General features: G+C 38.3%; 1 protein-coding gene across 14 annotated transcripts in view; it reads right to left on the bottom strand.

Moving 5' to 3' along the window:
- Nucleotides 1–120: 120 nt before the first annotated feature.
- The window catches only part of LOC118400652 (collagen alpha-1(XIII) chain-like), a 57971-nt gene continuing 44182 nt past the window's right edge, over nt 121–13909 (bottom strand). For 11 of the 14 annotated variants that reach the window (XM_052477150.1, XM_052477142.1, XM_052477137.1 and 8 more), the window contains 3 exons: nt 12775–12861; nt 7060–7098; nt 121–3725 (listed from right to left, as the gene is read on the bottom strand). In XM_052477150.1, the coding sequence (XP_052333110.1) occupies nt 3696–3725; nt 7060–7098; nt 12775–12861 (156 nt within the window). In that variant the 3' untranslated portion in view covers nt 121–3695. Of the gene's footprint in view, nt 3726–3782; nt 6815–7059; nt 7099–12176; nt 12255–12774; nt 12862–13909 lie in introns of those variants that run through there. The other 3 variants (XM_052477122.1, XM_052477148.1, XM_052477127.1) reach the window with 3 other exon arrangements.

Genomic DNA, 13909 nt, shown 5'->3' with positions numbered 1-13909 from the left:
GTTGAATACTGGCCATATTCACACCTTGCGTCGATATTTTTCGTTTACATGATGTATTATTATTTATTATTATACCTTATTTCCACAAGGTTTAATTGAACAGGCCTCCAGCAACAACAATTTAAAAACGATAACTCAATTCTTTATTTTTGGAATTATTGACAATGTTCTCAAAATGTGACATGTATTGAACAGTGAAATAACAATCGGCAACCAGTGACGTACTCTGAAATGTAAGATCTGTAAAAAGTAAAAACCTTCTCTGAAAAAAACCCAAAACTGTTAAAACACCTTTGACAGCACACTCAACGAAGCCATGAAAACATACTGAACTCTGGATTACATTGATTTAATTCAAAGGTTTACGGACGACTCACATTGAATCTCAAGAAACAACCTTTCTAAACCTCAACTTAATGTTAACATTGCAAATTGTATTCATTTTCAGGAGTCTGTAACACCAGAGGAAGTTATAAAAGGTCACTTAACTGACAGAATTCCTCGTCTTGTGCAGAATTGGCATATCAAATATATGCCCATATATGGTGTGCAGTTATTTCGCTGTTGCTATTAAATGGTAAAATAGTGCTTATAAACAATCATATCAGCATGCAGATGTTTTTTTTTACATCAAATGCATTGAAATAAATGCCCTCAAATCAGTTCTCAGTTAGCTACTGAAACTGATAGTTTGTCACACAAAATATTATACATCTTCATTTCTGCCTAGCATACATACAGTATAGATAGTTAAGAGAAAACAACATGTATGTCAACCGCAGATGAACTATTGTGCAGTACTATACAATACTATCTAAAATGCTTTCTAAACCTGAATCTCCTATATTTCTTTAAAAGCTCAGAATGGTGACGGCATCAAGAAGAGATACATCCACTTTATACAAAACAGAATGCATTGAGCATAGACTGGCATAAACATATCGGCAATGTCAACCAGTGATGAACCACACAACTTTACAGTTGATACAACACCAGTACTAAAACAAATCCGTGTACTCGTCATGTAAAAAAAAAAGTGAGAGTGAATGAATTGCAAAGTGGCATTGACAAAAAAAATGAATAATGAATCGAGGACTTCATTTGAATTTTTTCAGGAGGCAACAAAAATACATACGAAAGACCAATTTTGTGCTCAGTTCCAAGAAATAATTACGCATGACCTATCGTCAGTTTAATGGGTGTTGTTCATGAATCACTTGCTCTCATATATAATGTGTTAAATAGTTATATGCATATTACATGACGAGTACACTTAATATATTAACACAATGTAAGATCAAGACACAGTAAAGTTGTACCAAATGGGAAATGTATACCAAAGAAACATAATACAAATGATACATGTAATAATAATGTCCAGAAAATATCTGGTAAAACTAAAGAGTACTGCCACCATTGTGCAAAACATAAGTGAGAAAAAGCTGAAATGAAATGCACACAAACTTTCAAAGATGACCCTACAGTCAATGCCCTAAGGTGACTGCTGTTTTGAATGAATTCCTACAAAATAATGAATGATTCTTAGTATATTTATATTCAATCTTCATATGATTACTCTGGTTAATTCATTAAGGACTGTGGGCTGTATTGGGGACGATGGACTCTCTTGTTAAAAAATATGTGAGGTGAACTAAATCATCTATTAATCAAATGAAAAGCATCAAATTCGCCCAAATTACACATGTATTATGTATCATTGCACAAACGGGCACCACTAAATGAATACGAATTTTAATCTTTGGGAGGACAACTTCTTGTTTAGAGCATTCAAAATAAATGGAAACATTCATCAATTGTTAAACACAACAATTGTGGGCAACACTTTGCTTTAAGTGACATTTACAGTAGTTACTTTAATACAGTGACAACACTTAACTTTAAGTGACATTTACAGTAGTTACTGTAATACAGTAACAGCACTTGACTTGATCCACTCTTATAAGGACCATGTTCCACAGAGGTTTTATAGGAGCAGTTCATGTAAATGTAAATACATTCAGAATCAACTGCGTGTAAAGTATGAACAACAAGTGCAGAGTAAGCCGAGTTGTCAGACTTGATGTGGCTTTCATGAACTCGAAAGAACAACCACAATAACTGCCCCTTGTTCGCAATACACAATTTGGATATGAATATGGACTCTAGCTAAGCACGGTTCTGTATTCACCACGTTGAATATTCAAATAATTATTTTATGCGCATTTGGATTGAGTTGTGCGAACGGGTAAGAAGGCAGCTGTCAATATGACATAAGGAATGCTTCTGTGCATTAGATTATTTTAGGAAACAGGGAAGCTTGTGTGAAACACAGATAAAAGGCACAAGATATCACAGTCGTTGACAAGATGGACATACCGGCAGTTCAGAGTTCAGACGTTGTTTTCACCCAAGAACGTCATTAAATTGTCGATCAGCTCCGATGAAAACGTCATAGGCTACCTCAATAAACAACTCATTCGATTCAAAATAATCTCAGCGTCTGTTGTCAACTGTCCAATAACTCCAAAACTGGTCTTGTGCCTCCAGCCACGACAACAAAAATCAGGGGATCTTTCTTCCATCAGTATTCAAGAAGAAAAATGTTTGGAGGAGCTGTTCAAGGTTAGAATCTTACATAAAGATTAGCCTACAATATAAATAAGCGTTCTTATAGTTCAAATCGATATTTAAGGGCAACAAACAGTAACCGTAAAGCCCAACTGATTCATACAGACAGGATGCACGTGTTAAAATTATTACAGTTGAAATTAACTGCCCAAAATGGCGCACGACGTCTTGCATTTAGTATGGCATTTCTCAGGAATATGAATCAAGTTATTCTAGAATACTCATTGAAAGCGGACAGTATGTATGACTGCTAAAAATGTATATATATCGATGAGTAATTCATATGCTTGATAGTGTGTGAACCCTCTCCTACTGTATAATACTTACTCTTTCAGCATTGATATGGTGAGTATTACACCTCAGTACAAGAATGTGAATAAATGTAATATACTATGTCTTTAGTATACGTATATAATGTATACCAACAGTATAGTGTTCGTAATAAAGTTCTTCCTTGGGCACAGGTCAGGCAACATAGCTACATAAACAGTTTGTTATAGGCCTGCAGCACCCAGGATAGTAGAGAAGGCAGTGAGTTTGATATCAGGAATCATCGAAAGTGTTTCCATTTGTTTTTTTGGTTAGTCTTGGAAACACATGAACAGGGAGAGAATATTTCTGTATGTTCTGTGAGCTGCTCTGAATTCTTGAATCACAGTTGTTGGTGTCAAATAAAACACAGGGAAGTGTACACTATAAAAGGTTCATGTCTTACTTTCACATAGTGAATAAAGACCGATGGGAAATCAAGCATATTCATCTCAAAGAAATGCATCTGTGTCTCTCTGTGGCTTTGACGGCTTTTCTAGCCTGAGAATCCTTCAACAAAAAAACTGCAAAGGAAACTGAATTTCCTTTTGTTTCTGAGTCTTATTGAAGTCAGTCTGCTCATTGCTGCCACTGGAGCCCCCCAACATTACTGGCTCTGTCTTCAGTCGGCTGGAAAATCTTTGAGTAAAATGGCAACCACAGGTCGGGTCAAAACTCAAAGATATCTCCAAATGTCTTCAAGTTTCCATTCTGTAGCTTTGAGCAAAATGTCACTGAGCAGATGTCTTGAACCTCTACTACTTGGCCAGTTGGAAAGGATTTTGACCCTTTTAAGGAAAAAGAGGATCATGTCAATGGATAACTATTTCCATACTACCAATCCATATGCCTTTCCCCCATTCATGTGTACTGTAGTGTACTGTGTATGTCAGTTCAAAGACCCCACCTCAAACGGCACAATCCATGCTTTTTTGGCACACACACACACACATTCAGGTCACTACAAACCAGAGCAGAGCAATTTAAGAGACTTAAATGCACACTTCCCACAATTCATGTTAAATGGAACGTTTGCATATCAAAGGCATCCCTAGATGGCATGGTATTCAATGCAAAGTGATGCAACACAAAAGGAGGTACACTCACTCCCCTATTGGGTCAGTGAAGCCAACACCTTTCATTTGGCTCTATATTCCAGCGTTTTGGATTTGAGGTGAAATGTTTTATATGAAGTGACAGTACAGAATGTCACCTTTTATTTGAGGGTATTTTCATACATGTTTTACTGTTACGAAATGAATGCACTTTGTGTACAGTATCTAGTCCCCCCATTTTAATGTCTCATAAGTATTTAGACAAATTCACATATAGTGCATAACATATAGTCAAAAATTAAGTATTTGGTCCCATGTTCATAGCATGCAATGACTACACAAACTTGTTGGATGCATTTTCAGTTTGTTTTGGTTATGGTAGGGATTATGCTGTGCACAATATAAATGAATGGTAAATAATGTATTGTGTCATTTCGGGGTCAATTTTATTGTAAATAGAGACACAGATGCACAACGATCATACCCCCAAGACATGCTAACCTCTCACCATTACAATAACAGGGGAGGTTAGCATTTTATATCATACACCCAAGACATGCTAACCTCTCACGATTACAATAACAGGGGAGATTAGCATTTTATATCATACCCCCAAGACATGCTAACCTCTCACCATTAAAATAACAGGGGAGGTTAGCATTTTATATCATAACCCCAAGACATGCTAACCTCTCACCATTAAAATAACAGGGGAGGTTAGCATTTTATATCATAACCCCAAGACATGCTAACCTCTCACCATTACGATAACAGGGGAAGTTAGCATTTTTTTGATGGGGGGGGGGGTGATATTAATGCCATGGTAGCATACATCAGACTTGCATCCACACAAATGTAGAACTGTTCAGAAACATATTCTATTCTTATTCACAATAAAAGTGACTGCAAAATGAAACAATACATTATTTAAGAGTGCAGTCCATAAGAGCAGACAAAGGATACAAAGGGTCTGGAAAGATTCTGTATGGAGGAATGGTCTCAGATACCTCCAAATGTGTTCAAATCACATAAAACATTAGAGAAAAAGGCTCAGTGCTGTTATACTCACAAGGGGAGGGTGCTAGAGTATTGACAACAGGGGTGCCAATCATTTTGACCCCTATCTGTTTTTGACCACTATTACTTTTATGATATATTTCTCTGAGCAATTGTATTATTATAAAATAATATCATTTCCCAATTTTTGGAGCGTAGAATATAGCTCAGTATTTGTATTATATATTTTATACAGTATTCTTCGCTCATATTTATCAAGGGTGCCGATAATTATGAACCTGACTGTGTTCTTTTTTAAAGCACAACAACTGTATGTACTGTAAAAATGGTATGCTGATTTCTAACATACATGTCCATTTGAACACAGATCCTCAATGATCCCATGAAACTATGGGTTGAAAACTAACACAAAGGAGGGCAAGGCAGGGGGACAAGGCACACGCTAGTATGAGGTATAAGAACCTGATGAAGACTTTATTGAGGGTGGTAATCTGACAATCTCTTAATCTAGCTATACATTTCCAGGCAGAGCAGAACACAGAGCTTTTTTTTACAATGAGCAGCAACTCTACTCCAGTCCCCTTCATCCATTTCTTCAATACTGATTCATAAACACAGTTAGCGAGGGCGACATAGACTACTACATCCTATGAAACCGCTGTAAATAACAAGTCTGTTTCTTCTTAACAAAAAATATCTATTTATTGTCCATTAATGGCTTTCTTCATAGAAATAAATGGATGAGGTACACTGGCCGTAGAGGCTATGTGGCTGGTTGCAGCAGCATGCCTTAAAGGTGAGCAGCAATATTTCAGTCATCCAAGAGAAAGCCTGTAACATGGGTTGGTCTCAATTTGATAACGTTCTAACAAAAAGGCAAACACCTATGGTTAAAGAGAGCCTGATAGTGAAAAAGCAGGGGGTGGCCCCTTAGATTTGGTCCCAAAAAAATATTTACAGATAACTTGGACAAATTGAGGTCAGGTTATATGTGAAGCTATAGCTTAGAATGGTTGGTCACTCTGGCTGTATAACTACTCAGCCAGTGGAAAAGCAGCAAATGCTAAGTATTTGTTTTCTATTTAAAGATGTCAGTTTTGCCATAGTGGAAACAATTAAAGCTTGAAATGGTCTGGCAATCTTAGTTGAAACCACCTTCATGAGATCCCCTTTCAGAGAAAGCGACAAAATGTGCTTGTGTGGCATGCTGGGTATTCAGGATACTTTATGCGTTTATGATATCAGAAATCCTAAATGGTTTAAATCGGATGAGATCCATCTGTGTGCTAGTGATTTAAATGGCTATACTGTACAGTGCAGACTAAATACAGTGCTGTCTGTCACCGTGACTTGAGTTGTGTACATATTTAGACAGGAATTATTTGCGGTGCCTTTCATTTTCATAGTTATGATCTCTACAAAGAGGGTTCAACTAAGATGTTTCAAGAAGCCAACACTTCATCTTTCCAGCCCCACAATTCAGTGCAGCGTGGTCACAACAAAACAAAATCACATGATACAATAAGTTAATTAGCAATATCCATTCACATTATGCACAAATATCATGCTGTATGTAGCCACATTGCAATTCTTCCTTATTCAAACATGTTGACATAATGCATAGCTATGAAATAAAATCCAATACATAAACATTATTACAAGTAATAAAAATAAACAATCTGTACAAAACTCCTGGCATATTGTTATGATTTTCTTTTTCTTCCCTCAGTATAAGAAAGCACATACAAAGTACAAAAATAAATATTCTATGTACAATCACACGTGCCACCTCGAAGTTATCGTCACTGCAAGGAGAAAACAAGAGGCAACAAACCACACATTAGTTCATGCAATGTTCATTGAGGACATAACGAACATGAATACAAAAAAAAGCCCTTTTTTTTTACAGTATAAACGAAGAAATGATAGATGAGGTTGTTGATTATACTAGCATGGGGATCATTTAAAAAGCAGAACTGCCAGGCACTTTATCACCTCAAGATGCAGATAACGTACGTTCACAGCAGGAAACCAACGCTCTTTCACTTACTTTATTCCAACACCCTGATACTGGTAGGCCGTCATCCCCCTAAGGAAAGAGAGGGAGTGAGTCATAAACACTCTGAGGTAACACTTTACATTAAGTAGTTCTAACACAGATATACATTCAAGGTAATGTGTTACCCACACTGCTAAAACTGTAGGATGTGACTTAATGTACCGTATAACAAAAGGCAATTTACTGTTGAATAAAAATGCTATGGACAGGACAATACTATAGTGTGTGTATATGTGTATTATATTTATGCAATGTACTATGCATATTGTGTTAAAAAAGCAGCAACAACCAGCCAAACAACTAGTGGTACACATGGGCAACTGACTTTTTCTGAAAGTGGGAGAGCTAAAATGTTATAGCTTTTATAATATTAAAATAATTTTCCGGCAACGCTGTTTCATAACCGGGGGAATCCATATTTATGAATAGAACACAACTACTTTTCTTAGGTTTTGTCACAATAAATGATATTGAAAAAGTTTTTTAATTACTTGTTTACCAGTCTACTACCTTCCCTGAAAATCCCACCCATAGTGATTGATTGACAGATCTGAAACCCTACCAACTCAAATCAAATCAAATCAAATCAAATCAAATTTTATTTGTCACATACACATGGTTAGCAGATGTTAAATGCGAGTGTAGCGAAATGCTTGTGCTTCTAGTTCCGACTCTGTGACTCTCACAAATATCATGCTCCTCCCTTGACAATCCCACCTACAGTTATCGACTGACAGGCCACACTGTTAAGAATGTGGCCAGGATAACACATGACAATGACGAAAAGAGAAAAAAAAAGTTGGGAGGAATAATATTGTTTAACCTAATAAGGATTTGAATTATAATTTTGCACTTGGTAGGTTAATAAAAAGCATGGTTTAATTGCACATTGAGTTTTCGTTTTCTTTTTTGTCACAAATAATATGATCACAATAATGTAGTACAATTACAAATGACTTTAGTTTATCATTAAATTCAACATTTTCTCAATATGGCAGTGTTATCTGGAAGGGCATTGAACAAGAACTGTCAACTTACAAATTCCACATGGAGTTTTGCATTTAAATGTGATCACTGATTATGTTCACATAAAAATAAAATTGCCAATGTATTATTAATTTGCCATTATCAGGATCAAATTAGAATTTCTTTGGCAACTCTATATATTCATAAATTGCGGCCCCGAATCTGCAACAGAAATAATCAAATGTAGCTCAGATAATATTGATCATATCCGAACAGTTTGGGCTAGAGCAGGGGTCTTCAAAAATGTATTTCATTAAAAATTACTTAATCAAAAATATTTTTTTTGGGGGGCTACTCATATACTGCCTGCATATTTTCTTATTGTGTAGGTCTAATTTGATAAATAGAAACAAAGAACAGCACAGCATACACAACGTAATTGTGTTTTGTTTCTTATAACCACACAAATCATTCTACTGTAGCCCACCTGTAGAATATTTCCTTTTTAAATGATGAGAGAATAAAAAGGTTTTACATTTGAACAAATATGTAGCCTGCAGTAACAGGAATAGGCTACTATTTCGCAATTATTCAAAAATGGTCATTTTGAACAACAACCACAGTGAGTAGGCTATATACGTGTATTTGACAACAAAAAGTAAATAATGAAAAGTATGAGGAATAACAAAAGTGTATTCTCAGCGAGCACATTATTTGACTGTTCCACTTTTACTCCAACAAGGGCATTTTGGCACCGTTATTTGAAGCTTTGTCACCATGAAAATGTTTAAAATGATCTTGTCTCAGAAGCCTACATATCTGATGGAAATAGGGTAGAAATGGCTTATTTTGTCAATTCTACTTACCAAGCAGAGCTGTTTGTTTTATCCAGATACAAATGATCCTGTGCTTTGTGACGCATGGGCACATACTGTACAGTGCATTCAGAAAGTATTTAGACCACTTCACTTTTTGTTACATTGCAGCCTTATTCTAAAATTATTTTAAAACATTTTCCCTTTATCAATCTACACACTATACCGCATCATGACAAAACAAAAACAGGTTTGTAATTTTTTGCAAATAAATTAAATATCACATTTACATAAGTATTCAGACCCTTTACTCAGTAGTTTGTTGAAACACCTTTGGCAATGATTACAGCCTCGAGATGTCTTGGGTATGACGCTACAAGGTTGGCACACCTGTATTTAGGGAGTTTCTCCCATTATTCTCTCAAGATCCCCTCAAGCTCTGCACAGATATTTTCAGGTCTCTCCAGAGATGTTCGATCGGGTTCAAGTCCAGGCTCTGGCTGGGCCACTCAAGGTCATACACAGACTTGTCCAGATGCCACTTATGCGTTGTCTTGGCTTTGTGCTTAAGATCGTTGTCCTGTTGGAAGGTGAACCTTCTCCACAGGCTGAGGTCGTGAGAGCAGGTTTTCATCAAGGAACTCTGTTCACTTTTCCCTCGATCCTGACTAGTCTCCCAGTCCCTGCCGCTGAAAAACATCCCCACAGCAGGATGCTGCCACAACCATGCTTCACCTTAGGGATGGTACCAGGTTTTCTCCAGACGTGATGCTTTTACTGAGGAGTGGCTTCCGTCTACCATAAAGTTGTTTTTTGACACGCACTGTCAACTTTGGGACATTATATAGACAGGTGTGTGCCTTTCCAAATCATGTCCAATCAATTGAATTTACCACAGATGGACTCCCATCAAGTTGTTGAAACATCTCAAGGATGTCCCATTGCAAAGGGTCTGAATACTTACGGAAATAAGGTATTTATGTTTTTAATACATTTAGGACATTTCTAAAACAGGTTTTCGCTTTGCCATTATGGGGTATTGTGTGTAGTTGTTGATGAGGATTTGTATTTATTTAATCCATTTCAGATTAAATGTAAACGTTACAAAATTTGGAAAAAGTGAAGGGGTCTGAATAATTTCCAAAGGCACTGTATGTAGCCTACACAGCTTGACTGCATTGCAATTGCAAAGCGACAATGGTGCGCTCGCATATGGGGCTCACCCAGGACTGTTACTTTTGTAACTGAAGGAAAACATTTGAACAATGTATTTTAACTGATTGATGTTGGGAAAATAGATGGCAAAATGCAGAAGGGTGTTAAATGCCTGTAAACAGCTTAATAATAATAATAATATATGCCATTTAGCTGACGCTTTTATCCAAAGCGACTTACAGTCATGTGTGCATACATTCTACGTATGGGTGGTCCCGGGAATCGAACCCACTACCCTGGCGTTACAAGCGCCATGCTCTACCAACTGAGCCACAGAAGGACCGCTTGGGGGGTGAAATTATTTCACAGATTTAAATCATGTAATATTAGGCCTACTGATTATTCCTCAATTGCGAGTTTCTTATTGACAGCCCACAAGCTACCTGCAAAGGTGCAACCTTTCATATGCTGATGGAAGGGTACTCAGAATCAGAGGCTGCGCTACAGCAAAGCCAAGACATGCCCGGGCCGTGTTCAGGCAAAGGGAAATGATACATGCCGCTCAAATGATATGTAACAACACCATTGGACCAACACCATTCGATATGACACAACGATACAAATGTAACAACAGCAAAACAAGTGCCTTTTTGCAAGTGCCTTTTCATTTTATACACCAGTGGTGCAAATTACTGCTTTCTAACTGCACTGAACTAAAACAGTGGCGCACGGGAGCGAAGCGAAACTTTAGAGTGGTCAAAACAATTCATCTTGAGGCGACAGGGTGCAATCGACAAAATCGCTTCATTATTAAAGCATATTTCAAATGGACACATCTATTTTAATACATACTAGCTCAAAACATTGTTAATCAGTGAAAATAAGAAATGACCCATTGGATTATGACCATTTTGCGCCCCCACTTAGTTACCAGAAAGTGCGGATACAGCAGCTCCATTAGCTCCATTGCTCAGGCGCAGTAGTAGATGTGTATGTGTATGTAGATGTGTATGTTTTTTCGTTATATCCAATTGGTAGTTACAGTCTTGTCCCATCGCTGCAACTCCCGTACTGACTCGGTAGAGGTGATGGTCGAGAGCCATGTGTCCTCCAAAACACGACCCGCCAGCCACACTGCTTCTTGATACACTGCTCGCTTAACCCGGAAGCCAATGTGTCGGAGGAAACACCGTACAACTGGCGACCGGAGTCAGCGTGCATGCACCTGGCCCGCCACAAGGAGTCGCTAGAGCGCGATGGGACAAGAACATCCCAGCCGGCCAAACTCTCCCCTTAACCCGGACTACGCTGGGCCAATTGTGTGTCATGAGTCTCCCGGTCGTGACACAGCCTGGGATCAAACCCAGGTCTGTAGTGATGCCTATGGCTCTGCGCCACTCAGGAGGCCTCATTCAAACTTTTATTTAGAAATAGGGTTTAAGTCCAGCCACTGGGCTGTTATTTTCTTTCATCTGGCAACTTTTATGAATGAATCAAACCTTCCATTCCTCTTCTCCTTTTCAATACACAAACTCAAAACAGGGTTCAATGAAAATCAATGAGGAGGCGCTGGTTCTTCCAAGATAATCCTTCCCAATACAGTTCTGTTGGCCAAAAAGGTAAGGGACAAGGTGGGAAAAGGGTGCCATGCGAGTGGGACAGGGATAGGAATAACGAAAAGTAAAGCCATTAACTATTAAGAGTATTTGACATTTTCAAACAACAGTCACTGAATGGATCACGGGTTGTGATCAAGAAAATAGATTCTGTAACACACCACTAATTAGTGTAGGTGTTCTGCTGCCCTTGCAAGACAAAATAACAGCATTCTCAGCAAATCAATTACTAATGTTAGTAAAAGTGAAAAATCATGATGCACAGTTAATCTAAACAAGTGTTCTGAGCAGTATTTGTAGTAAATAGCTACGTCTTAATCAAGAACTTGAAGTGTGCGCATGCCTACTTGGTTAATAAAGGCGTTGCTTTTTCGGGGTAATAACCTGTTACATAACTAACGGTACTAATGGGTTAGCTCAATGTCATTTTCACGCAGCCCTGTTATATTGGCTTTTACTCATACCTACAGCAAAGCGAATAAGAGAGTGAAGGGAATTGTTATGGGTGGTTAGGGAAGCCAAAGTGATGGATAGGAAAGGAAGAGAGGAAGCATACCACAGGACAAGGGGCATCCAGCCCATCCAGGCCAGGTAGGCCCGGTTCACCCTTTTCTCCTTTAAAGCCTCGGAAACCCTGTTTGTGAAATCAACTTTGTAAACATTTGCACATTGCCCCTCCTTTAGGAGCAGTACCCCCTGCTGGCCAATGAGATTACCTGCTGCCGCTCCATGAACAGACCGAATCCTGTAACGACAGACACACTTAAACATGCAAGCGGCCTGAGACTGACAGGAACAGACTCAATGGAGAGAATGGGCCATGTTCCTGTTAGTCTTACCCCTGAAAAGAAAACCCCCTCTGATAGTTTATGGTCCCTGGTCCTGGGGTAATTATTCAGAACTCATAATCATCCAGGCATTCACTGAATACCAAATGATCATCACTGCTGTAGTTTGTGTCGCTGGACTTAACACTGTAGAGGACGTTTGGACCAAAAACCACTTCAGGGTCTATTAGGGTTGATTATCATCAGAGGCAAAAGGAAGTGCGAATCAGAATTCAGAGACTACTGATTGTCACTGCAAGTTATATGGCATTCTGAGGGTCGCTCCTTCCTTTTGCCTCCTGGCTGCACATTGAACGCAGGACATACCAACGGACAGGGGGCATCTAATCCGGGTGCTCCTTGGTCTCCCTTATCCCCTTTAGTTCCCCTGTTGCCTTTCTTGCCCCTCTCTCCCTGAAAACAACATTGCATTAAAAGAGACAGGCTTTAGTTCCTCCTGGCTGGCTCATCCACACAGTAAGCAAATATGTGTTTGTTTTTTTAAAAGCACAATCATGAAGCTTGAATTCTTACCTAAGCAATTTAGACATTTTACAGGTATTAAAAAGATTGATGTGCTTTTTTTGGGCTTACTAAGGAGAGTACTAAAGTTTCAGAATTTTGTGGTGGGAAAAATAAGTGGAGGGAGTTAGGGAGTAGGGATACAGGCCGATGCTATTGGTGAGCGGGTTCCTTAAGTGCCTAATGTGACCTTCACAGGAGGTTGTTGCAGGAATGGAAACACCTTATTGGTTCATCAACTACCACTGTATAGATTATTACGAGGGTATCACTAGCCCTAACACAACATAGACTTGATGACCCAAATAGTACCATAACAATATCTTAATTGCCATATATCACATTTAGAAAGCTGGCTCTCTGCGGTGCATTGTACTACGAGTGACTGATCATCATGTTTCACTGCACATACTGTACTCTAGACCTGACAAAGAACATGACCACAAACCTCCTATGAGTAAAGACACCATTAATTATGTCCAGTTGCCCAACTATAAAGCCAGCACCGTGCAAAATATGGCATAGAAATACCAGAAATAGTATCACTCTACTATTTTCCCTTATCATCCCAATCCCCAAAAATACTGTTTCCATTCCCCGAAAATGAGAACCAAATGATGAAACGGAAAGATGCTGTTGTTTGTGTCCACTGAAGGTGGCTGGGCTGGCTGCAAGCTGGCTACAAGTAAACAAGCGACTTAGAGGATTCAAAAGCTAACATTTTTCTTTCAAGAAATGTTATTCCTTTACTGCTGAAGTTAGAGTTATATTTACAGGTATAACTGTATGGTTTACAATACATTCTAATTTCATTAACCTAGTTCTCTACTGGGAGCAGATCAAATATTTCCAACCAAAGCAAACTATTCTATATAGTGATGAAAACGTATAAAACCTGACCACATTGTCATTCAAACATCCGCTCACCAAGATCAAGGCG

Source organism: Oncorhynchus keta, chromosome 2, assembly GCF_023373465.1.
Source record: "Oncorhynchus keta strain PuntledgeMale-10-30-2019 chromosome 2, Oket_V2, whole genome shotgun sequence".
Classification (NCBI taxonomy): domain Eukaryota; kingdom Metazoa; phylum Chordata; class Actinopteri; order Salmoniformes; family Salmonidae; genus Oncorhynchus; species Oncorhynchus keta.
Note: the sequence above shows the minus strand (reverse complement) of the source record. Positions and strands in the feature narration are given on the sequence as shown.